Below are 27,565 nucleotides of genomic sequence, written 5' to 3' on the forward strand. Positions count from 1 at the left end.
ATGGAAATGCAAATATGTAGAATAGCTAAAACTTCTTTGAAAAAGAAGAAAAAAGTTGGAGGACCAATACTACCTGATTTCAAAATTTATTATAAAGCTACAGTAATCATGACAGTGGTATTGTCATGAAGACAGAAAGATCAGAAGAACAGAGTATCCAGAGTCTAGAAACAGACATACACTATGGACAACTGATTTTGACAAAGGAACAAAGGCAATTCAGGAGAAAAAGGATAGGCTTTCAAATATATTGTAATAATGGTTTCAGGAATATAATTTGGTGATTCATCACTTACATATAACACCCAGTGCTCATCCCAACAAGTGTCCTCCTTAATGCCCCTTTGCCCCTTTAGCCCATTCCCCCCACCCAACACCCCTCCAGCAACCCTCAGCTTGTTCTCTATATTTAAGAGCCTCTTATGGTTTATCTCCCTCTCTGTTTTTATATTATCTTTGGTTCCTTTCCCTTATGTTCATCTGTTTTGTATCTTAAATTGCACATGTGTGAAGTCATAGGATACTTGTCTTTTTCTGACTGATTTTGCTTAGCATAATACACTCTAGTTCCATCCATGTTGTTGTAAATGGCAAGATTTCATTATTTTTGATTGCCAAGTAATATTCCATTGTGTATATATACCACATCTTCTTTATCCAGTCATCAGTCAATGGACATTTAGGCTCTTTCCATACTTTGGCTGTTGTCAGCAGTGCTGCTATAAACATTAGAGTGCATGTGCCCCTTCGAAACAGCACTTCTGTATCCTTCGGATAAATGCCTACTAGTGCAATTCCTGGGTCATAGGGTAGTTCTATTTTTAACTTTTTTTTTTTTTTTTTTTACTTTTTTAACCTTTATTTATTTTTGAGAGAGACAGAGCATGAGCCAGGGAGGGGCAAAGAGGGAGGGAGACACAGAATTTCAAGCAGGCTCCAGGCTGTCAGCATAGAGCCCATCATGGGGCTTGAACCCACAAATTGCAAAATCATGACCTGAGGCAAAGTCAGACGTTTAACTGACTGAGCCATCCAGGAGCCCCATCTATTTTTAACTTTTTGAGGAACCTCCATACTGTTTTCTAGAGTGGCTGCAACCAGTTTGCATTCCCACCAGCAGTGCAAAGCGTTCCTCTTTCTCTGTATCCTCGCCAACATCTGTTGTTGCCCGAGTTAATTTTAGCCACACTGTAAGGTGGTATCTCATTGTGGTTTTGATTTGTATTTCTCTGATGATGAGTGATGTTGAGCATTTTCTCATGTGTCTGTTAGCCATCTGGATGTCTTCTTTGGAAAAGTGTCTATTCATGTTTTGCCCATTTCTTCACTGGATTGTGTTGATTTTTATAAGTTTTTTATAGATTTTGGATACTAACCCTTTATCAGATATGTCATTTGCAAATATCTTTTCCCATTCCGTTGGTTGCCTTTTAGTTTGCTTCCTTCGCTGTGCAGAAGCTTTTTATCTTGATGAGGAATAGTTTGTTTTTGGGGCGCCTGGGTGGCTCAGCAGGTTAAGCGTCCGACTTTGGCTCAGGTCATGTTCTCACTGTTCGTGAGTTCGAACCCCGTGTTGGGCCCTGTGCTGACAGCTCAGAGCCTGCTTTGAATTCTGCGTCTCCCTCTCTGTCCTTTCCCCACTCGCACTGTCTGTGTCTCTCAAAAAATGAATAAATGTTAAAAAAAATTCTTTTAAAAAGGAATAGTTCATTTTTGCTTTTGTTTCCCTGGCCTCTGGAGACATTCAAGTAAGAAGTTGCTGTGGCTCAAGTCAAAAAGGTTGTTGCCTGTTTTCTCCACTGGGATTTTGATGGCTTTCTGTCTTACATTTAGGTTTTTCATCCATTTTGAGTTTATTTTTGTGTATGGTGTAAGAAAGTGGTCCAGGTTCATTCTTCTGCATGTTGCTGTCCAGTTTTTCCAGCACCATTTGCTGAAGAGACTATCTTTCTTCCAGTGGATATTCTTTCCTGTTTTGTCAAAGATTAGTTGGCCATATGTTTGTGGGTCCATTTCTCGGTTGTCTGTTCTGTTCCATTGATCTAAGTGTCTGTTTTTGTGACAGTACCATACTGTCTTGATGATCACAACTTTGTAATACAGCTTGAAGTCTGGGATTGTGATGCTTCCAGCTTTGGTTTTCTTTTTCAGGATTGTTTTGGCTATTCAGGGCCTTTTCTGGTTCCAGAGCGTCCAACTCTTGATTTCAGCTCAGGTCATGATCCTCGGGTTGTGGGATTGAGTTCTGTGTTTTGCTCCTCGCTGAGTGTGCACCTTTGTTAGGATATTCTCTCTCTCTCTCTCTCTCTCTCTCTCTCTCTCTCTCTCTCTCTCTCTCCCTCCCTCCCTCCCTCCCTCCCTCCCTCCCTCCCTCCCTCTCTCCCTCCCTCCCTCTCTCTCTCTCTCTCCCTCTCTCTCTCTCCCTCTCTGTCTCCCTCCTCCCTGCCCCTCTACCTCTTCCCCACTCATGCTCTCTCTCTCTCAAAAATAAAAAATTAAAAATATAAATAAATAAATGGTACTGAAACATTTGGATAGTCACAGTACACAAATATGAGCTTAGATACATACTTCATTAAAGTTTATTTATTTTGATTGAGAGCGAGCACGTAAATGGGGGGAGAGCAGAGAGAAAGAGAGACAGAATTCCAAGCAGGCTCCTTGCCATCAGCGCAGAGCCTGATATGGGGCACAAACTCAAGAACTGTAATGTTATGACCTGAGCCAAGATCAAGAGTCAGACGCTTAACCGACTGAGCCACCCAGGTGCCCCTAGATACATACTTTAAACCATATACAGAAATGAGCTCAAGATAGATAGTAGACCTAAATGTAAAACTTTTGATAACTTGAAGAAGGAAACATAGGAAAAAATCTTTATGACCTTGGGTTAGGCAAAGATTTCTTAGATAGGACCCCAAAAGTATGCTCCATAAAAGAAAAGGCTGATAAATTGGACTTCATCAAAATTAAAAACTTCTACTCTTCTTCATAAGAATGAAAAGACAAGCCACAGTCTGGGAGAAAATATCTTCAGATTATTTATTTCACAAAGGACTTGTATCCAGCTATATAAGGAACTTCTTAAAATGAAATAATCTTCACCAAAAAAGATGTACATAGGGCAAATAAACATGCAGAAAAATGTATCCAGCTATATAAAGAACTTCTTAAAATGAAATAATCTTCACCAAAAAAGATTTACATAGGGCAAATAAACATGTAGAAAAATGCTCAACATCAAAAAAAGAAATGCTCAACGTCATTAACCATTAGGGAAATGCAAGTTAAAACAACAGTGAAATATACCACTGCACAACTCTCCGGATGGCTAAAATTTGAAAAGCTTGCCATACTAACTCGGTGAGGCTGTGGAACAGCTGAAATTGAATATAAAAATGGCACAATCACTTTAGAAAACACACTAGCTGGTTTTTTTTTCAAAGATGTATCTGCATATATAAATACGTATACAAATATTCATAGTGACTTTATTTCTAATAGCTAAAAATTAGAAACACTCTAAATGTCCATCAACAGGTGAAAGGTTAGACACATTATGGTAACCATATTATGGAATACTTCTGAGCATAAACCATTGATACATACATGTAAAAATGTGGATGAATGTCAAAATAATTGATTAAAAGAAGCCAGAGTATACACAATATCCCCTTTAAAAATGAAATTCCAGAAAATATAAAATTCTAGAAAACACAAACCACAGAAAGATCAGTGGTTGCTTAGGGTTAGGGAGGGGTAGGAGGAGGGATTACCTAGGGGCATTAGAATACATTTGGAGGTGATGGTTGTATTCCTTATCTTGATTTAATATTTTCATAAAGTTGTGCACTTTTTCAAAATTGTACTCTAAATTGATTTATCTCTGTGGGACTAGTATTTTTTAAGATATAATTCACATACCACATAATTCACCCATTTAAAGTGTACAATTCAGTGGTTTTAGTATGTTCATAGTATACAACCATCCCCACTAATTCTAGAACTTTTTCATCACCCCAAAAAGTAACCCTATACCCATTAGTAGTCACTCCTTTTTCTCCCCAGCTCCCTCAGTCCTAGGTAAGACCAATTTATTTTCTCTGTGGATTTGCCTATTTGGGACATTTTATATAAATCATACATTATGTGACTTTTGTGACTGATGTTTTTCACTTATAATGTTTTCAAGGTTCATCCATGTTGTAGCATGTATCAGTACTTTATTTTTTTCAATTTTTTTTATGGCTGCATAATATTTCAATTGTATGGCAAAACAGTATTTCGTTTGTTCATTCATCAGTTGGTGGGCATTTGGTTGTTTATACTATTTAGTTGTTATGAATAATGAATATTTGTGTACAGATTTTTGTGTGACCATATGTTTTTCAGTTTTCTTAGGTATATGACTAGGTGTGAAATTGCTGGGTCATATGGTAACTCTTTAACTTTTGAGGAACAGAACATAGTATTTTAAGAGGTGCTCATCTGATCATGGTTAGTGTATAGCAGATTGTGCTAAATGGAAAGTACTGCCCATTCTGGGTTGTTGTTGTTGTTGTTTTTTTTTAACGTTTATTTATTTTTGAGACAGAGAGAGACAAAGCATGAATGGGGGAGGGTCAGAGAGAGGGAGACACAGAATCTGAAACAGGCTCCAGGCTCTGAGCTGTCAGCACAGAGCCCGACACGGGGCTCGAACTCACAGACCGCGAGATCATGACCTGAGCCGAAGTCGGCCGCTTGACCGACTGAGCCACCCAGGCGCCCCTTTTTTTGTTTTTTGTTTTTTGTTTTTGTTTTTGTTTTGAGAGAGAGAAAGCATGCAGGTGGGGGAGAGAGGCAGAGAGAGAGAGGGACAGAGGAGCTGAAGCAGGCTGTGCACTGACAGCAGCAAACCCCACTTGGGGCCCAAACTCTTGAACCGTGAGATCATGACCTGAACCAGAATTGGAGTTCAACGGACTGAGCCACCTAGGTGCCCCACATCCTGTTTTTTTGTATTGAAATACATAAATATTTCAGTCCATGTATTTTCAGAAGCATTGTCTTTTTACCTGCATTCAGAATAACATTTCAGTTAAAAAAAATTTTTTTTTAATAATTTGTTTATTTTTGAGAGTGAGAGAGACAGAGAATGAGTGGGGGAGGGGGCAGAGAGAGGGAGGGAGACACAGAATCTGAAGCAAGCTCCAGGCTCTGAGCTGTCAGCACATAGCCTGACGCAGGGCTTGAACCCATGAACTGTGAGATCATGACCTGAGCCGAAGACGGACACTCACCTGCCTGAGCCACCCAGTTGCCCCAACATTTCACTTTTTCAAGCAAAACTTGTCAAACAAACGGTCTCTGTGATTCTTTTAAATGTTTCACCCAAACTTTGTAATAGTGTTCTCTGTTTTTACTTGTGTAAGCCATGTTCTGAATACCCAGTTTTGTATATGAGCTATTTTTTTCCTCTTATGCTTGTCTAAGTCTGCTCAGAGGCAAATGACCTGAAACTGTTCTTATCTTGGTGTTGATTTGGTATACATTTGTGTAATGCATTTTTTATCCTGTGTTCTGTGGTCAGGGTACACTATTATTTTGGGACAGGTACATTGATATTATTTGTTTGCACTAATTTGTGGTTTCCAGACAAGTAACAAAATGCCTTATGCTGATGTTGAAGCTGCTTCTGAACTTGGGTTCCTTCAGAATTTTTACATGTGTTAGATGTGGTAACAATTTGTATATAATTATCAATGCATATTATTGATATTATGGTCTTGGTGCTTGATTTTTCTTCTATTCAAATTTTCACATATTTAGTTTTATTATTATTTGAGAGAGGGAGAGCGTGTGTGCTTGAGCAGGGGAGGGGGCGGAGAGAGAGAGAGAGAGAGAGAGAGAGAGAGAGAGAGAGAGAGAGAGAGAGAGAGAGAGAGAATGAGAATGAATCTCAGGTAGGCTCCATGCTCAGTGTAGAGCTCAACATGAGGCTCTGGGGTTATGCCCTGAGCTGAAATCAAGAGTCGGACGTTCAGCCAGTGGAGCCACCCGGGTGCCCCATACTTAGTTTTTTCCTTTGGAGAGTTTTCTGTGAGCAAACTTTATGGAATTTTATTCGTATAGTACAGGAACTGTACATTTCCTATAGTTTATGTGAGTTGGATGTTGGAGAACATGGAGGGGGTCATACTTTTTCACTTATTAAAGGCAAGTGTAGTTTTGGATATTTAAATGTTGCATTTACCTTGGAATTTGGAGTCAAGAAAAACTTTGTGTTGTAAACCACTTTTCAGACTAGAAGCAAGTGATCTTTACCAGAGGGGGCTGTCACTAGAAAACAAAGGGAAATAAATCTGATATGATAAGAAGTACAAATGGCATTTAAAATGAAAAGGTGCTTTATCTCATTACTATTTAGAGAAATCTTATTTATGTTTTTCTTATCAGATTGGACATTAGAAATTTTAAAAATTTGTTAAAAAATAGTACTGGCAAGAGTATGGAGAATGTAAGCTCTTATACTCTGGTAGGAGTATAGATTGGTATAGCCCTTTGGAGGGTAGTTTGGTACTATCTAACAAAATTTAAAATACTCAGTAATTTTATTTCTGTGCTTTCCATAAGAAAGAAAGAATGCTTCCTACTACATTTTATGGGGCTAGGATAACCTGATAGCAAAACCAGACAAGGATAGGACACAAAAGGAAAATCAGAAGCCAATTCATTTGATTGTAGATGGAGAAAACCCCAGAATAGAGTCCAGCAATCTACTGTGTTCATCCTAAGAATTCAAGGTTGGGTTAATATTAAAGGCTAGAAGCAGTGATAACATTTTAAAGTATTGAGCGAAAAACCTGCCAACCAAGAATTCAAAATCTGGCAAAAGTATCCTTCAAGAATGAAGGAGAGAGAGACGCCTGGGTAACTCAGTCAGTTGAGCATCAGCTTTGGCTCAAATCACGATCTCACAGTTCGGTTCGTGAGTTTGAGCCCTGCATTCGGTGAGCTTGTGCACCGGGCTCTGCACTCTCTCTCCCTCTCTCTCTGCCCCTCATGGGATTCTTTCTCTCACCCTCTCTCTCTGCCCCTCAATCACTTGCGCGCTCTCTCACTCAAAAATAAATAAGTTAAAAAAAAATGAAGGAGAAATTAAGACATTCCCAGATAAACAACGTTTCAGGGAGTTCATTGCTAATAGATAGGCCTTCTATATAAGATATGCTGAAGGGAGTCTTTCAGGCTCACTACAGACCTATTGAATTTACTTTCTGGAGCAGGGCCAAAGAATATACATTTTAAACAAACCCTCCTGTTTATTCTTACACACCAGAAACAAAAACAGAAACAAAAATCTTACAGTGAGATGCCATTTTCAATCTAGTAGGTTGGTAAAAACTAAAAAGAAAAAAGACCTATGATATTTAGTGCTTGCCAGGATCTGGTGCAATGGAAACTCTTGGTGGGTGTGTGAATTGGCACAACTACTTTGGAAGACAGTTTGGCATTGCCTTGTAAAGTAAAGACGTATAGACCATATAAAGTTGTATAGACCACCAACGGAGAGACCGTTCTGCCTCTGTAGCCAAAGACACATACATGAATGTTCACACTGGCTGTTATAGCAAAAACCTGGAAACAGTAAGATGTTTATTGAGAGGAGAAAAGATTTTAAAAAGTATGGTATAAAGTGTGTGTGAAAATGAATGTACCAACATGTGCAGCCAAGAAAGCAAGTGCTTTCATAAAGCACTTTCATAATCCATAAGGCCCATGTTATTAGGGGTATATGCATTTCTAGTGAAACTATGAAGAAGAGGGGATGATAAAAAAATTACGGGTTGTGGTTAACTCTGGAGGTTGGGGCAGGGAGGGACACAGGGTTTCGGTGGCTTTAGTGACCTGAACTAAGAGATGGTTACATGGGTATATATTTTATTTTCTTATACCTCATTTATTATGTTATTTTAGATGTATCAAATACTAGAGATCATAGTAAAAATGGTAAAGACTAGATAAAATACAAAACATCCAGGCTATGCTACTGTTGAAAAGAATGATATGACAGTGTGTGTTCTAAGTCAGTGCAAGCCTTTTCCCCTCCATGGCTTTTATCCCTTATGTAACGTTTGCAGTTTGTCTTCCTTTGGGGGGAGGGGTAGTGTCTTTTCCCACTTACAAATGAAATCCATTAGGGCAGAGGTTCTTTTTTTTTCTTTTAAAAATTTTATTCATTTCTGCATCTTAACAGTTCCCAGAAAGTGATTGGGACAGAGTACATGCTAAACAAACATTTGTTGAATGAGAGAGAGAGAGAGACAGAGAGACAGAGAGAGAGAGAGAGAGAGAGGGAGGGAGGGAGGAGGAGGGAGTGTGTGTACGTGTGTGTGAACACTTATATTTAAAGATTGAAATTCTATACACCAAAGTAACCTCTGAGTAGGAGAGTAGAATTAGGGGTAGGAATTGGTCATGGCTGAATGGAGACTGGATTGCACTTCATATTTTATATCCTGTGTTCGCATTTTTGTAACATTGATTGTGTATTTTTTAATTAAAAAGGAAGGAAACATCTTTGAAAATCAAGAAGCAAAATGTAAACTGGAAAAAATAGCAAAAAATAACATTATTGACAAACCTAATCAAGAGTTGTTTAATTTCAAGAATTGAGTATGTTGAGACTAGAGTGGGGTCTGGAATCAGCTCAGCTTTTTTTTTTTTTTTTTTTAATTTTTTTTTTTAAATGTTTTTATTTATTTTTGAGACAGAGACAGAGCATGAGCAGGGGAGGGGCAGAGAGAGAGGGAGACACAAAATCCGAAGCAGGCTCCAGGCTCTGAGCTGTTAGCTCAGAGCCCAACGCAGGGCTCGAACTCACAAACTGCAAGATCAGGACCTGAGCCGAAGTCGGATGCTTAACCGACTGAGCCACCCAGGCGCCCCGAGAATCAGCTCAGCTTTAACTCGCAGCTGTGCTGCTGACCCTTTGTAGAGGAGGCCGTTGTTAGTATGAGTCTCTGGAGGAAATGTTTAGTCTGGAGATGAGCTGTGAGGATTTTAAGACCTAAGGTCATGTGCCGAGCAGTTTTGTCTCCCTATTATTATATATACATTAAATATAGGTTTGTCTGTTTGATTTAAAACTTTGCAACAAAACAAAAAGACAGGATGTGACCAGGATTATGTACTTGGTTGGATGGAGTGAAATAACTAGTGTTGTTCTGTGGAACTCTTAAAGTATCTGGTGTGCAGGTAAATAAAATTTAAATTATTTTAGTGGTGGTTTGTTTTTTCCATTCACTCTTTGTTGAATAATCCCTTTGCCAAACCCAACAAACACACATCCCCACCCCCAGTCCTCTCCCTATACCCCCAACAACACCCTTTTAATGATAAAATAAAAGTATATACAACAGAACGGTCTTAACAGATATTTCTGCACTGTCTTGTTAAAGCTTTGACAATACCCCTTTCTGATGTAGCTTCTAGATCCAAGAGAAGTATTTTATAGACCTCTGTCTCCACTCTGTGGTGATGGTGCTTTTTTACAAGTGTATGTAAATATAGCCATTTTATTTAAATCTTAGATTATTATATAGTAGAAATATGGATGTCATTTGTGATAAAATAGAAGAATATAACATTGATCTAAATGGTTGCTTATGCTTAGGACAGAAGTCCATGATCATCTCTGGCTCACATTTTTACTTCAGAAGGGGAACTGGTCAGAGGCCTGTGGATATGAGCTCAGTGTTAAGGAAGGGGTCCAGCTTTTGGTTCGTTTCTATATGAAGGAAGTGAAGTTTCTTAGTATGTAAACCCCAGCCTCCATGCTTGCATTTGAAAGGTATCTCTTTTCTCCTCCATAGACTTGAGGAAACGTATACTTCTTTAATTTTTTAAAGTTTATTTCTATATTTTGAGAGAGAGCATGCATGCGAGTCAGGGAGGGGCAGAGAGAGAGAAGGAGAGAGAGAGAGAATCCCAAGCAGACTCTACACTATCTGCACAGATAGGGGCTTTATCCATGAACTATGAGCTCATGACCTAGGCCTAGATCAAGAGTCCGACACTTAACTGACTGAGCCACCAAGACACCCCAACATATACTTCTTTAGTTTGGAGCTGCTTAATTTCAAAGTGTTAAAAATTATTCCTCTCTTTTTTCAGTATTTGTTCTTACCATTTCCTCTTTCCTCTGATCTTGAAACGAGTAATGTGTTCTTTATTTCTGTTTTTTACTAGCTCTGGGAACATTTGGACCACACGATGTTTTTCCCAGACTTCAGACCATTTCTAAGTAGCAGTCCACTGGACCAAGATAATAGAGCCAATGAGAGGGGTCACCAAACTCATACCGACTTCTGGGGACCAAGTCGGCCTCCACGGCTGCCAATGACTCGAAGATATAGATCGCGGGGAAGTACTCGTCCTGATAGATCCCCAGCTATTGAAGGGTGAGTGAGTGTTTTTAAGTTCTCTTTAATGGTAGTTTCAGTGAAGGACGTATTGGCTTAATCTAATCCTTATAGGTTCTCATACTTCTTACCTTTATGGATAAGATGGAGATCTATAGAAAGAATGAAGGTGAAGTTAAATTGAATGTCTGTACTCAACTACTACCAGTTAACGAGTGATGATAAACTAAAGGATGATGAAACTAATGCTATAGGTCTCTGGTTAATTTTATTATTAGTGTCTCAGATTAGTATATAGGTGATACATTTGTTTATCAAAATTTCAGAAGATATGGAGAGGGAGGGATATCCAATATATTGGGTGACATTAGGATTCAAAAAGACCTCAGCAAGTTGGAGCAATGGACTTAATATGAAATTTACTAGGAATAAATGCAGAGTCTTGTCTAATTGTATTAGACACTGGAGATACAGTGGTGAGCAAAACAGATGCTGGCGCTTGATCTCATGTAGGAATAATAGATTTTGTAAATGTTTGCCATATGCATAGGACTGTGCTTAATGCTTTCTCTGCTTATCTTATTTAATTCATATGGACTAGTAGGTGCTATTGCTGTTCTCCATTTATATAAGAATAAACTGAGACTCAGATAAATAAAATAACCTGGATCAGTGGTAGAGCCAGGATTTACTTGAACCCAGGGATATATAAATCTAGTGCTGCGTGGCAGCCACTAGCCACATGTGGTTATATCAATTTAAATTAATTAAAAGTTAATAAAACTCAAAATTCTTCACACAGCCATATTTCAAGGGCTCAGTAGCTACAGATAACTAGTAGTTACCATATTTTACAGCACTCATAGAACATTTCCATTATCTCGGTCCTATTGGACAATGCTGTTCTAGAGCCTGTACTCCCTCACACATACACACAACTTCTAGGTTTTATTATTAATAGTTTACTATACTTATCACCTACCTATCCATCTGTTTGTCCATTAGTTCATATTATATCTTATAAATTTCAAAGTTAGTTGTAGACATTTCTTCTTAGGACAGTCATAGAATATAGGAAATCTAATTTAATGGCATTGTCTAGGACGAAAACCAAAAAATCTTAGACCATTATAAGAATGTATGGTGCTTAGAGGTAAATCTGTGCCAGTTAAACTGCATATAGATTACTTTAGCTGCTCTACCTAGTGTGGATTGCATTGTTGAACCTAGCTAGTTCTTCTCAAATTTTACTTCCTATGCACTTTTTTTTTCTCCCACCCACTAAACTGCCAATTTTGGATCCGTGTTGTGGTTTGCTTTTCCTTGCTCCTCCCCTGGGGGATGGCTGAGCACTGCTGGAAGAAAATCATTAAGTGTGCCCGTCGATGCCCCTGCAACTGGCAAAGTATATTTAATCTTCATTAGACTGTCAGTGCTTTTGATTAGTCTTTTAATTTGCATTCCCCTCAGGAAATATTTTGATCTTTCACCAAATTTCATTCCAGATTTCCCATCTGGTAGGCTGATTCTCAGCAGCTGACTTATATTCTTCATTTTGAAAATTGAGGCCTTAGACATGAACTCCCAAAAACCCTGTGTCCAGTTTCTGTACCTAATATTTATTTCTCCTTCCAGTCTCCTGAGATGAGGTATCCTTTGTTTTCAAAGTAACTCTACCAGCCCATGTTTCTGATTCATTCTTTACCAGCTTCTTCTGAGATTTAGTTTCATCCATTTTCTTCTCCTTGCTCCCCTTTTCCCCTTTGCTACTCCCCACCCCCCACCCCCCCACACTTCTGCAGCATGGTTTTCAACACTGGCTGTACATTAGTGTCACTGAGGATATTTTAAGAAACACTGATGCCTGGTCCCGGTCCCCAGGGATTCTGATTTAAGTATTCTGAGTGAGATCCAGGCATTGGTAATTTTTAAAACCTTCTGAGGTTATTCTGATTTTAGCCAGAGTTGAGAACCATCGCTTTAGTTACTGCCCAATCTTACTTCCTTTCTTTTTCAATAAAATTTCCTAAGAGGACTCTGCATTTATTTTGTGTACTTTCTCATCTCTCATTATTACTGTGCTACTATAATTTGGCCCTCCTCTCACTAAAATCGCTGGTGACCTTCTAGTTGCAGACCCAGTGGATACTCGGAAATCTTTATTGTTTGGCTCTAACTTACTGAATTCAACATTTTCCTCCCTCTTGAAATTCTCTACTTCTCTGATTTCCATGACAGTAAGTTTTCTCGATCTATCTCTTCTCAGACTTTTCCTTCTTGTGGATATTTCCTAAATATTTGTTTTCCCAAGGTGTTTTCTTTATTCTGATTTTCTTTAGTCTGTAGCAGGGTTCTTAGATTTGGGACTTACTGACATTTTGGACTAGATAATTCTTTGTCGTATGGGGGCTCTCCTGACTTCTGCCTACTACATGTAGTAACCCCCCCCCCATCCCTCCATTTATTTATGACCACCAGAAATGTCTTCAGAAATTGCTAAATGTCCCTTGAGGGAGCAAAATTTTTGTCTCTCAATTCTTAGGTTCTCTCATAATTCTAATAATTACTTACATACTAAAGATTCTCGGAGCTGTATTTCTATTTTGACCTTTCCCCCTAATGTAAGACTTGAATATATAACCTCTTGTTAGACATTCCCATCTGGATATTCTATAGATGCTCCAACCTCACCAAGATGGAAGCGAAATTCTTTTCTTCCAAACCTGATCCTTTTTCTCTATCTGATTTTGATTGGAAGTACCATTCTGTACCCAATTTAGAAACTGAGACATTAACCTGGACTCTTTCCTTTGTCTCACTCAAGTCTCCAGTCAGTCATTAATTCTTCCTGATCTTTATTTCCTATTTCTCAACTCCTGTTTTGCCCGGCCATTTCCCCTGTAGTTCACATCCACACCTTTTCTTACTTGCCTGCACTCTTGCACTAGCCTCCTGCCTCTTCCTTCTCCTTCAGAGCTCTCCCACATTACCCTTGCAGGATCATATACCTAAACTTTCAAATCTGTATCACTTTCTTATATAACATCCATTCTCATAGGGTTCATAACTTCACATACAAGGTCCTCTGTGTATTTGGACTCTCCCAACCTCTGCAGCCTTGTTCCCTGTCACTTCCTGCTTTTCTTTTATTCTGCCAATATAAAGCTTATTCTCTGCATACACCATGCTGTTTCTAGCTTCTTTATCTTTGCTTAATCTGTTTCCTCTGGCAGAAATACCTTTACTGCTTTCTTTCTTTTTTTCTCTTTAATTTTTTTTAATGTTTATTTATTTTTGAGAGAGAGAGTGCAAGCAGGGGAGGGCAGAGAGAGAGGGAGATACAGAATCCAAAGCAGGCTGCAGGCTCTGAGCTGTCAGCACAGAACCCAGTACTGGAGGGGTCGGATGCTTAACTGACTGAGCCACCCAGGTGCCCCCTTTTACTGCTTTCTTAACCCAATTAATCATCTGGTGAATTTAAGAAACCTCATCTGACCTCAGGACTATATCAAATACCCTTCTTTGTGCTGTCCTAAGGCACCTCACGTACTCCCCTAACATAGTTCTAACTGTTCCAGTTGAAGTTCTGTTAATACTAGCTAGCATGCAGGAAGCATACCATGTCAGGCTTGACATTCATAAGCCCATTTAATGTTCCCCAAAACAAGGTGAAGTAGGTACTGTCGAGGAAAATTGAGATTGTACCTTATTAGAGTATATGTTAGTTATCTGTTGTTGCATAACAAATTATCCTAAAACTTGGTGACTTGAAGGGTAATAATCACATATTATCACTCACAGTTCTTTGAGTCAGGAATTCAAACAGAGCAGGAGATAGTTTGTGCTGTGTGATATCTAGGACCACAGCTAGAAGACTTAAAACCTGAGGGCTGAAATCCTTTGCACACCTATTTGTGTACGTGTCTGGTGGTAGTGCTAGCTGGTGGCTGGGCATCTAGTTCATGCTGTCGGCTGGAAAATCCACACATGACCTTCCTTGTTTTTTGGTTTTTAAGTTATTTATCTTGAGAGCGAGAGCACAAGCAGAGGAAAGGCAGAGAAAGAAAGAGGGAGAGAGAGAATCCCAAGCAGGCTCTGTGCTGTCAGCATGGAGCCCAAGGCAGGGCTTGAACTCATAAACTGAGATAATGACCTGAGCCAAAACCAAGAGTCAGATGCTCAACTGACTGAGCCACCCAGGTGCCCTTGACCTTCCTTAGTTTTCAGTCAAGTTTAGTTTTTTTTGTTTGTTTTTTTTTTCCCCCCAAGATGTCCATTTGTTTGTATTTGTCTGAGTGTTTCTTCATTCAGATTAAATATCTGGACAAGAATATCAAATAAATGATGTATCTTTCTCAGTGTTTCATAACAGAGGGGGCACATGATGTTAACTTGTCCCATCATGGATAATGTTAAGTATGACCATTTGGTTAAGGCAGTGTCTGCCAAATTTTTCTTATAAAGAAAAATTATACCCATTTTCCTCTGTAATTAATAATCTGGAGTGATACTTGAATATTAAATATCTAGTTCCTAATAGTTTTTTACTTAATGATATTAAAATCTATTGATGATTCTTGCCTGAATTATTACCATAATGGCTATAAAATAATGATTTTTCTATTTCTGTGATTCATCCTACAGATATCAATCTACTGTAAAAGATTTGCTCTTTTCCTTGCCCTATCACCAGTGTACTTGTTTATTTTAGAGTGGACTCATGGATTTTATTTTTATTTAATTATTATTCATTTTGATGCTCAAATAATTCCAATTTCTCCAGAGGAATTGGATCTAAGCACGGTAGGCAGCCAGCCACATCCTTTATTTAAAAAAAAATTTTTTTTTTAAATTCTGTATTTATTTTTTGAGAGAGAAACAGAGAGTGTGTGGGGGGGAGAAAGACAGAGAGAGAGGGAGACACAGAATCTGAAGCAGATCCAGGCTCTGAGCTGTCAGCGCAGAGCCCAGCACAGGGCTCGAACTCACTAACTATGAGATCATGACCTGAACCCAGGTGTCCCAGCACATCCCTTTAAGTTAATAAGAGAGTTTGGGTGTCAGAGTAATGTGATCCGCTTGTGTTTCTCTCATTATTAGCTGATAATATCTGGCCGACTGGATGAACACAGTTTCTGCTGGGGTTCCTGTAATGGGAATAAAATTCTTTCAAGAAGATTCTTTTAGTTGTTAAATAGGAATGGGGAGACTTATTCTAATTTGTCCTTTCTACTGTGTGAATGCTTAAAAACACAGTATGAATGCCCTTGGGCAGCCTTATATTTTGTCTGCAATCTGAGAGAAAAGGAGAAGCTAACTAGCATTTATTAAATGCCCAGAATTTTCAGGCACTAGGCTATATACACTCTTCTCACAGAGTGCTGGAGCTGGGCCATGTACAGTTAAAATAGGCAGGGGTCAGATTTTAATATCTTTTGCTCAAAAATTCCTTGCCAGATTAATAAAATATCAATGTGAACATATTAGGCTTGGTTCAGTCCTCTTGGTTGCTTTGTTTCTTTATTCCATTGGAAATTGTGGTCTACTCTATTATCACATTGTCCCTTTAACTAATTGAGGAAAGAGAAAGAAGTAAGCTTCCTTTTCTTATACGTCCTTTACAGCTAATCATATTACCTTAGTAACGTATAACCTGACTTAATGATGGCTTAAAAAAGAATTTTTTTTAAACACATAACAAGATATCTGTAGCTGGGTGGCAGTAGGATAGTTCAGTATCTTAACCATGTTAGGGTTGGATCTCTGTGATTCTCTTGATCTTCCTGTCATGCTTAACTGCCTTAAAGCCTCAGGAAAGAAGAAAGGGAAAGGGGATAGTATCAGCTTATTTGTTCCTTTTTTTTAAAGGAAAGGAAAATCTTTTCTACTCTCCCACTCCCTCCTCTATATCCCCTGCCAACAAAATTCCACTCACCGGGCACTTTGTCACATGCTCCCCATCCCCAGCTGTAAAGAAAACTGGGAGAGTGTGGATTTAGCTTTTGAATCCTTTGTAGTAGGAGGTGGTAGGGGAGAAGGGTGTTCAGAATGGATTTGGGGTCAGACAGCCAGTGTCTGCTAATTAGCTATTTTCTTTTCTTTTCTTTTTCTTTCTCTTTTCTTTCTCTTCTCTCTCCCTTTTCTTTCTTTCTTTCTTTCTTTCTTTCTTTCTTTCTTTCTTTCTTTCTTTCTTTCTTTCTCTCTCTCTCTCTCTCTCTCTCTCTCTCTCTCTCTTTCTTTCTTTCTTTCTTTCTTTCCCTCCCTCCCTCCCTCCCTCCCTCTCTCTCTCTCTTTCCTCCCTTCCTTCCTTCCTTCCTTCCTTCCTTCCTTCCTTCCTTCCTTCCTTCTTTCCTTCCTTCCTTCTTTCCTTCCTTCCTTCTTTCCTTCCTTCCTTCCTTCCTTCCTTCCTTCCTTCCTTCCTTCCTTCCTTCCTTCCTTCCTTCCTTCCTTCCTTCCTTAGGCTTAATGCCCAATGTGGAGTTTGAACTCATGACCCTGAGATTGAGAGTTGCCTGCTCTGCTGACTGAGCCAGCCAGGTGCCCCTAATTAGCTGTTTTATTAGCAAATAGAAAAAGTAACATGTTATTTCAGAGTAATTATAGCACAGTTAACATGTATTTTACATTAATGTTTCAGCAGTCTTCAGAAGATTTTGATCTTATTCTTGTAAAACATGTTAACCATCAGCACTCTCTTCCCTCAATGCAGTCTTTTTTTTTTTTTTTTTTTGGTGAGTGTCATGAACTCAGTGATTTTTGGTTCTTAATCAGTGTTTTCTATATTTTAGTCATTTAATTCTTACCTTGTTGATTTCTCCCCCACTCTATAATTATTATTATCATTTAAAGTTTTCATTTAAGAAACCTACCTGCTTTTTACCATATTCAGACATACTGCTAAAAGAAGCTTCCTATTATTACCCATGTAAACATTATTGACTATGTAGATGGAAAAACATTTGCCATTAGTAGAAAGTAACCATTAAAGTAAATGTATTAAAAATGAAGCAACATTATCTCATAAGGGGTTAATATCCAACATACAGAAAGAACTTAAACACCTCAGCACCAAAAACCTCTAAAGAATCCGATTAAAAATGGGCAGGGAATCTGAATAGACATTTTTACCAAAAAGACATACAGATGTCCAACACGTACATGAAAAGATGTTCAGCATCAGTAATCATCAGGGAAATGCAAATCAAAATCACAATATGTCACCTCACACCTGTTAGAATGGCTGTTACCATTAAAGACAAGAATAACAAATGTTGGTGAGAATGTGGAGAAAAGAGAATGCACCCATGTGCACTGTTTTTGGGAATGTAAATTGCTGCAGGTGGTATGAAAGACAGTATGGAGGTTTCTCAGGAAATTAAAAATAGAACTACCATTTGATCCAGCAGTTCCATTTCTGGGTATTTGATGAAAATGAAAACACTAATTTGAAAAGATATATGTACAACACCACCCCCTGTGTTTATTGCAGCATTATTTACAATAACTAAGACATGGAAACAGCCTGAGTGTCCATCAATAGATGAATGGATAGGGGCGCCTGGGTGGCTGAGTCAGTTGAGCATCTGACTCTTGATTTCGGCTTAGGTCATGATCCCAGGGTCATGGGATCAAGCCCTGCATTGGGCTCTGCACTGAGCATGGAGCCTGCTTAAGACTCTCTTTCTCCCTCAGCCCTTTTCCCCTACTCGTGCTCTCTCTCTTTAAAAAAAAAAAAAAAAAAAAAATTGATGGCACTAAAACAGACACTCAGATCAATGGAACAGAATAGGGAACCCAGAAATGGACCCACAAACGTATGGCCAACTAATCTTTGACAAAGCAGTCAAGAATATCCAATGGAATAAAGACAGTCTTTTCAGCAAGTGTGCTGGGAAAAACTGGACAGAGACATGCAGAAAAATGAACCTGGCAGACCACTTTCTTACACCATACACAAAAATAAACTCAAAATGGATGGAAGACCTAAACATAAGATAGGAAGCCATCAAAATCCTAGAGGAGAAAGCAGGCAAAAACCTCTTTGACCTTGGCCACAGCACCTTCTTGCTCAGCACGTCTCTGGATGCAAGGGAAACAAAAGCAAAAATGAACTATTGGAACTTTATCAAGATAAAAAGCTTCTGCACAGTAAAGGAAACAGCAAAACTAAAGGCAATGGACGGAATGGGAGAAGATATTTGCAAACGACATATCAGATAAGGGGTTAGTATCCAAAATCTATAAGAACTTATCAAACTCAACACCCAAAAAACAAATAATCCAGTGAAGAAATGGGCAATATATGTTATGTAACCCAGTATATTAACATTTCAACACATAGTCAATATAAATATTTGTTTTGTTTTCCAAATTTTTATTTAAATTCTAATTAGTTAACTTATAGTACAATACTGGTTTCAAGAGGGGAATTTGGTGATTCATCACTTACATAAAACACCCAGTGCTGATCATAACAAGTGCCCTCTGTAATACCCGTTCACCTATTTAGCCTACCCATACCCACCTTCCTCCACCAACCCTCAGTTCTCTATCGTTAAGAGTATCTTACGGTTTGCTCCCCCGTTCTCTTTTTTCCCTTCCCATTTGTTCATCTGTTTTGTTTCCTAAAATCCACGTGAGTGAAATCATACAGTCTTTATCTTTCTCTGATTGACTTATTTCACTTAGCATAATACTGTAGCTCTATCCATGTCATTGCAAATAGCAAGATTTAACTTTTTCTTGATGGCTCAGTACTATTCCATTGTGTGTATTGTCGAGCACTTGGGCTCTTTCCATAGCTTGGCTATTGTTGATAATGCTGCTGTAAACATGTGGGTGCCTGCTTCCCTTCAGATCTGTATTTTTGTATCCTTTGGGTAAATACCTAGTAATGAGATTGCTGGATTGTAGGGTAGTTCTATTTTTAACTTATTGAGAAACCTCCATAGTGTTTTCCAGAGTGGCTGCAACAGTTTTCATTCCCACCAACAGTGTAAGAGGGTTCCCCTTTCTCTGTATCCTGGCCAACATCTCTTGTTTTCTGTGTTGTTAATTTTAGCCATTCTGGCAAGTGTGAGGTGGGCATCTCTTTGTGGTTTTGATTTGTATTGTCCTGATGATGAGTGACATCGAGCATCTTTTCATGTATCAGCCGTCTGGGTATCTTTTTTGGAAAAATATCTGTTCATGTCTTCTGCCCATTTCTTCACTGGATTATTTGTTTATTGGGTGTTGAGTTGGTAAGTTCTTTATAGATTTTGGATCCTAGCCCTTTATCAGATATGTCATTTGCAAATATTTTTCCCATTCAGTGGATTGCCTTTTAAAAGGTTTTGTTGTTTCTTTTGCTGTACAGAGGCGTTTTATCCTGTTGAAATCCCAGTAGTTCCTTTTTGCTTTTGTTTCCCTTGTCTCTAGTGATGTGTCTGGTAAGAATTTGCTCCAGCTCAGGTCAAAGGGGTTGCTACCTGTGTTCTCCTCGAGGATGCTGATGGTTTCCTGTTTCACATTTAGGCCTTTCATCCATTTTGATTTTATTTTTGTGTATGGTGTAAGAAAGTGATCCAGTTTCATTCTTCTGCATGTTGCCATCCAGTTTTCCCAACACTATTTGTTGAAAGACTGTCTTTTTTTTTTTTTGATTGGATATTCTTTTCTGCTTTGTTGAAGATTGGTTGACTGTATAGTTGTGGGTCCATTTCTGGGTTTTCCGTTGTGTTCCACTGATCTATGTGTCCGTATCATACTGTCTTGATGACTACAGCTTTGTAATAATAGCTTGAAGTCCAGAATTGTGATGCCCCCAGCTTTTCTTTTCTTTTTCAGGATTGATTTAGCTATTCAGGATCTTTTTTGGTTCCATACAGATTTTAGGATGGTTTGTTCTAGCTCTGTGAAAAATGCTGGTGGTGTTTTGATAGGGATTGCATTAAATGTGTAGATTACTTTGGGTAGTATAGACATTTTAACAGTGTTTGTTCTTGCAGTCCATGAGCATGGAGTTTTTCCCCATTTCTTTGTTTCCTTTTTAATTTCTTTCATAAATGTTCTGTAGTCTTTAGAGTATAGATCTTTTACTTCTTTGGTTAAGTTTATTCCTAGGTATCTTACATTTTTTGGTGCAATTGTAAATGGGATCAATTCCTTGATTTCTTTTTCTGCTGCTTCATTATTGGTGTATAGAAATGTAACAGATTTCTGTACATTGACTTTTATATCCTGTGACTTTGCTGAATTCATGTATTAGTTCTAGCAATTTTTTGGTGGAGTCTTTTTGGGTCTTCTACATAGAATATCATGTCATCTGCAAATAGTGAAGGTTTGACTTCTTCCTTGCTGATTTGGTTGCCTTTTATTTCTTTTTGTTGTCTGCTTGCTGAGACTAAGACTTCCAGTACTATGTTAAATAGTACTGGTGAGAGTAGACATTGCTTTTTTATTCCTGACCATAGAGGAAGAGTGCTCAGTTTTTCCATGTTGAGGATGATATTAACTTCTTTCGAATATGGCTTTTATGATGTTGAAGTATGTTCCATTTATCCTTACATTGTTGAGGGTTTTTAAAATCAAGAATGGATACTTTTTCTGTATCGAGAGGATCATATGGTTCTTTTTTTTTTAACTTTTTTTTAAATGTTAATTTATTTTTGAGAGAGAGAGAGACAGAGACAGAGCATGAGCCGTGGAGGGGCAGAGAGAGAGGGAGACACAGAATCCAAAGCAGGCTCCAGGTTCCGAGCTGTCAGCCCAGAGCCCTACATGGGGCTTGAACCCATGAACTGTAAGGTCATGACCTGAGCCAAAGTTGAACACTTTTCCGACTGAGCCACCCAGGCGCCCCTGAGGATCATATGGTTCTTATCCTTTTTTTTTTTTTTTTTTTTAAATTAATGTAGTATATCACGTTGATTCATTTGCGAATATTGAACCACCTTTGCAGCCCAGGAATAAATCCCACTTGATCATGGCGAATAATTCTTTTAATGTACTGTTGAATTTGATTTTCTAGTATCTTGTGAATTTTTGCATCCATGTTCATCAGGGATATTGGCCTGTAATTCTCTGTTTTAGTCGAGTTTTTGTCTGGTTTTGGAGCCAAGGTAATGCTGGCCTTGAGGAATGAGTTTGGAAGTTTTCCTTCCATTTCTATTTTTTGGAACAGTTTGACAAGAATAGGTATTCACTGTTCCCTAAATGTCTGGTAGAATTCTCCTTGGGAAGCCATCTGGCTATGGACTTTTGTTTGTTGGGAGACTTTTGATTATTGATTCAGTTTCTTATCTGGTTCAAATTTTCTTTTTCTTCCTGTTTCAGTTTGGTAGTTTTTATGTTTCTAGGAATTTGTCCATTTCTTCCAGATTGCCCAATTTGTTGGCATGTAGTTTTTCATAATATTTTCTTATAATTGTTTATATTTCTGTGGTGTTCATTGTGATCTCTCCACTTACATTTGTGATTTTGTTTGGGTCCTTCCTCTTTTTAATATGTATAGCAAGGGGTTTATCAGTTTTATTAATTCTTTCAAGAAACCGGCTGTTAGTTTCGTTGATCTGTTCTAGTGGGTTTTTTTGCCTATGTTGTTTATTTCTGCTCTAATCTTTATTGTTTCTTTTTTCTCTTCTGCTGGCTTTAGGTTTATTTGATGTTCCTTTTCTAGCTCCTTAAGTTGTAAGGTTAGGTTGTGTGTTTGAGACTTTTCTTGCTTCTAGAGGTAGATCTGTATTGCAGTCTATTCCCCTCTTAGTAGTCTTTTATGCATCCCAGAGGGTTTGGACCATTGTGTTTTCATTTTTATTTGCTTGCTTGTATTGTCCTGGTTAACCTATTTATTCTTTTTTTTTTTTTTTTTTTTTTTTTAACATTTACTTATTTTTGAGAGACAGAGAAACAGCACACATGGGGAGGGGCAGAGAGAGAAGGAGACAGAATCCAAAGCAGGCTCCAGGCTCTGTGCTGTCAGTACGAGCCCGACGCGGGGCTCGAACTCACAAACCGTGAGATCATGATCTGAGCCAAAGTTGGATGCTTAACCAACTGAGCCACCCAGGCGCCCCTAACCTATTTATTCTTTAGTAGGGTGTTCTTTAATCTCCATGTATTTGTGGTCTTCCCCAGTTTTTTCTTGTGACTTACTTCAAGTTTCATAGTGTTGTGTTCTGAAAATATGCATGGTATGATCTCAGTCTTTTTGTACTTGTTTAGGGCTGATTTGTAACCCAGGATGTGATCTATTCTGGAGAATGTCCCATGTACACTTGAAAAGAATGTGTATTCTGCTTCAGGATGAAATGTTCTGAATATATCTGTTAAGTCCATCTGGTCCAGCGTGTCAAAAGCCATTGTTTCCTTGTTGATCTGCTTAGATGATCTGTCCATTGCTGTAAGTGGGGTGTTAAAGTCCCCTACTATTATTGTGTTATTATCAATTAGTTTCTTTATGTTTGTTATTGATTTATATAGTTGGGTGCTTCCAACGTGGGGGTGTAAATACTTACAATTGTTAGGTCTTCTTGAGGGATAGACTGCTTAATTGTGATTAATGCCCTTCTTCATTTATTGTTAGTCTTTGGTTTGAAATCTAGTTTGTCTAATATTAGCATAGACACTCTGGCTTTTTTTTTTTGCCATTCATTAGCGAAATGAATGTTAGATGGTTCTCCATCCCCTCACTTACAATCTGCAAATGTCTTTAGGTCTAAAATGCGTCTCTTGTAGGCAGCATATAGATGGATCTTGTGTGTGTTTGTTTTTTGTTTTTGTACCTTAAATACCCTATGTCTTTGGATAGAGCATTTAGTCCATTTATGTTCAGAGTGATTTTTGGAAGATATGAATTTAGTGCCATTGTGTTACCTGTAAAGTTGGTATATCTGGTGATGTTCTCTGTTCCTTTCTAGTCTTAGTTGCTTTTTGTCTCCCCTCCTCCCCCCCCCCCCCTCAAAGAGTCCCCTTTAATATTTCTTGTAGGGCTGGTTTAGTGGTCATGAGCTCCTTTAGTTTTTGTCTGTCTGGGAAACTCTTTATCCCTTCTATTCTGAGTAACAGCCTTGCTGGATAAAATATTCTTGGCTCCATATTTTTCCCATTCAGCATGTTGAATATATCCTGCCACTCCCTTCTGGCCTTCCAAGTTTCTGTAGATAGATCTGCTATGAACCTGATCTGTCTTGTCTTGTAGGTTAAGGACTTTTTCCCCCCTTGCTGCTTTCAGGATTCTTTCCTACTCTGAGTATTTTGTGAATTTGACTGTGATTTGTCTTAGTAATGGCTGGCTTTTGTTGAATTTATTGTGAGTTTTCTGTGCTTCTTGGATTTCAGTATCTGTTTCCTTTACCAGATTAGGGAAGTTTTCAGCTATAGTTTGCTCAATAAATCTTTTGCTTCTTTTTCTCTCTCTTCCCCTCTCTTTTGTATCATAACATGATACAAATGTTATTACACTTTAAGGAGTTGCTGAGTTCCCTAAGTCTACATTCATGAAACAATACCTTTTTTTCTGTCTTCTTTTCAGCTTCAATATTTTCCATTATTTTATCTTTTGTATTACTGATTTGTTCCTCTACTTCATCATCCTTGTCATTGCATCCATTCAGTTTTGCGTCTTGGTTATAGCATTTTATTTTGGACTGACTAGTTTTTATTCTTTTATGCCTTCAGTAAGGGATCCTCTAGTGCCTTCTTCGCTTTTCTCAAGCCAAGCTAGTATCCTTATGATTATTGTTTTAAATTCTGGTTTGTATGTCTTACTTGTATAAACCCTGGCCATGACTTCTTTCTGCTCTTTCTTTTGGGATGAATTCCTTCATCTTGTCATTTTTGTCTGAATCACTTTTTGTGTGACTGTTTTGTGTGATTCACACTTTTTGTGTGAAAGCCTATTGTATTTCTGCTCCTTAGAGTAATGGCTGTATTAAGAAAAGATTAAAAAAAAAAAAGCTAGATCCTATTTCCCCTTAGAGCTGAAACTTTGCAGCACTCTATGATCAGTAGACATGGTGCACACAAGGGGTTTGTCCTGGTCTTCCGGGGGTAGGGCCTTTTGCACTGATTCTCAGGATGATTTGCCCTAGTGGAGAGTATGTACCTCCAGGGTGCAGGGCTAGGGGAGGGGGCTTGGTGTAAGTAGTATGGCCTCCACTGGGTGGCGTTGTTTTGTTCACTGAAGTCGGTGAGCTGGTGGGCAGTGTGGAGGGGACTGGTGTTTGCCCCACTGTCTCCTCCCTGGAGTGGGGAATTTGTGCCCACCACTCTTCAGGAAGCCCTCACAGAAGAGCAAACAACCACCTCTTTTGTGTCCCCTGCTTCTGCCAGAAACCTACTTTTACCCTGCTTGCAATTGACATGTCTGCCTGCCAGGCGGCACAGTTCTCTTGTGTTTTATTTCAGACGTGTGGCTGATTTTCAAAACTCCAAACTCCAAATTTTAGGGACCTACCAGTCACAGACCCTCACTGATCCTCTGGGGGAGGGTCTTAGAGCTTTTGGCGTTTGACGGTTTGTCCCAGGAAAGTGGTTCCATAACTGTGCAGTGGTTCAAAGTTTATGGTAAAGTGAAGCACAAAGCTGGCACCAAGGTTTGCTGCCCTCAGCCTGTGTCTTTGTTCCTATGCTAGGGAACAGGGCAGCACATTGATGCCACCAGTTCTTTTTGTCCCTGGGGAGGCTGAGCTGCCACTCCCAAAGGAGCTCCAAGCAGGGAGACTGTTTCTCTCCATGGAACCCAGGGGATTCTCAGACCACGCTGCCCACTCCAGGGTCTCCACCCTCTTTCCCCACAGGAACACCCCTAAGCCCACTAGGAATGACCCTGGCGATGGCAGAGACATCTAAAACTTCAGACTTGGTGCTCCACTGCTTAGAATAACTTGTAGTAATCAGCCCCTTTCCTATTCCCAGTCATTGGTTTTGGGGAAACGTTTTTCTTGTGCAGTCCCCTGTGTGCGCTCTCACTCTGTCTCTCTCTTGCCTCTCCCTGTGATCAGGGCTCCTTCCTCTTCCCAGCACCTGCACTTCTTTTCTCCCCCAAATCAACTCTGCAGCTCCTACCTTCTACAGTGTGGCCATTTTGTCTCCCACTAGTTGTGCAGTTTTGTTCTCTCAGTCCTCAAATCGATTTCTTGGGTGTCAGAATGATACGGTATTTATCTAGCTGTGTTCAAGACAAGGCAAGCTTAGGGTCCCCCTACTCCTCTACCATCTTAAGTCCTCTCCTAAAGTGTTAAGATTTTCTAAAATGTTGAAGAGCGCTTGGGAAAATTCTGGGAGGCAGAAATGTATAATTTTTTCCTTGATTTTCACAATAGTTGCATTCCTTGAAAATTCAGTATATTTTAAAACCACGTGTGAAATACTTTATGTGTAGAATGGAGTTGAGTTTGGGCTCAGTAAATTGTAGGCAGTTTTTCCCCAAGGGAATGTCCAGGCAGGACATTCAAAGATTATGCGTGTTTGTTGGGCCTGGCTATCCTCTGATTTTCTGCAAGATGATAAGCGCTTGGGAGGTTCCTATCTACTAAATATGAATGGTACCTCCCCACTTATTGCAACTAACAAAACTGTCTCCTTGGATTTCTAAATCACTATGTAGGAGCAATGTTGAGAACTCCTGATGTGAATTAGAAGTCCTTAGATGGATCTCAACGATTAGTGTGTTATCTTAAGCTGTCTCCTTTTTTCTGTCTCTCTGTCCTCTGCTTTCTTGTGTTGGCATCATTATTGGATAGTTGCCCCTATTTAAAATGAAAGATGGCTGGTGGTAGCTCCAAGTTTACAAGAACATTACAGCATTCATCCCAGAGGATATGTCCATCTATCACCCTTCAGGGAGGGTACTTGTCTTGGCTTGGGTTTTGTGCCCACACCTCTAGTGGGTAGGGGCAATATTCTTATGCATTTTTTTTGAGTTAAGGATCTACCCCCCGACACACCCATATGAATATCTAATTATTTGGAGCATAATTTATTGAATCATCCATCTGATTTAAAATGAAATCTTTATTGTATATACATTTCATACTTACCTGCCTTTGGATTGTCTGCTATGGTCTGTTGATCTTTATGTTCCTTTGCTTGTACCTTACTGATTTACTTTTTATAATTTTATAGTATGATTTGGTATCTACTGGTGAAAGTCCATTTCGTTATTGTCCTTTTCCAAAAATGTCCTGATGCTTCTCTTACATTTACCCTTTCACATGGATTTCAGATGCAGTCTGTCAATCTCTACCCCCTCTCCCATCCCATTGGGATTTTGATTGGTAGTGCATTGGATTTATATATTAACTTGGGAACAGTTGGCATTTTTTATAATATTAAAACTTCTCATCTAGGTCTGCAGCTCATGTCTCAGTTTGTTTCTGTTGTGATGTTATTCAGCAAAGTTTTATACTTTAACTATATTTATTTATTTATTTATTTATTTATTTATTTATTTATTTATTTTTGAAGTTTATTTATTTTGAGAGAGAGAGCATGCCAGAGTGCGTGCAAACTGGGGAGGGGCAGAGAGAGGGAGAAAGAAAATTCCAAGCAGGCACCATGCTCAGTGGCGAGCCTGACACAGGGCTTGATCACACAACTGAGATGATGACCTGAGCCGAAATCAAGAGTCAGTCGCTTGAGCAGCTGAGCCACCCAGGCTCCCCTCTTTTAACTTTTTTTTCTTTTAGAGAGAGCATGAGTGGGGCAGAGGGAGAGAGAGAGAGAGAGTGAGAGTGAGAGAGAGTTAGTTCCAAACAGGCCCCATGCTCAGTGCTGAGCCCAAGCAGGCCTCAATTCCATAACCATAAGATCATGACCTGAGCTAAAATCAAGAGTTGGATCTTAACTGACTGAGCCATCCAGGCACCCCTTTAACTGATTATTGCTGGAAAGCTTTTTGTTACCCAACCCTTGTATTTAATTGATTTCTATTATTAGGTGTAATTGTGTTCATTTTATTTCCTTGAGTTCTCTAGATTTGTGGTTGTATCACCCACAGGTACTGTGTTTTTTCCCTATTTATGCCTCATTATTTTTTATCTTGTGCATTGGCTATGTTATCACAACAAAGTTATCTAATAGTAGACATCCTTGTCTTATTCCTGACTTCACTGGGAGTGCATGTTTATTTGTGAAGCATATATACCTCTGATTCCTCACATATACACTGGCAGGTT

The 27,565-nt window shown here is 38.9% G+C and overlaps 1 protein-coding gene across 2 annotated transcripts in view; it reads left to right on the forward strand.

Annotated features, from left to right (window-relative positions):
• The window catches only part of RNF115 (ring finger protein 115), an 84,784-nt gene that overhangs the window by 38,851 nt on the left and 18,368 nt on the right, over positions 1-27,565 (forward strand). For both annotated transcript variants that reach the window (XM_058695484.1, XM_058695489.1), the window contains one exon: positions 10,234-10,445. In XM_058695484.1, the coding sequence (XP_058551467.1) occupies positions 10,234-10,445 (212 nt within the window). The remainder of the gene's footprint in view (positions 1-10,233; positions 10,446-27,565) is intronic.

Source organism: Neofelis nebulosa, chromosome 2 (assembly GCF_028018385.1).
Source record: "Neofelis nebulosa isolate mNeoNeb1 chromosome 2, mNeoNeb1.pri, whole genome shotgun sequence".
NCBI lineage: Eukaryota > Metazoa > Chordata > Mammalia > Carnivora > Felidae > Neofelis > Neofelis nebulosa.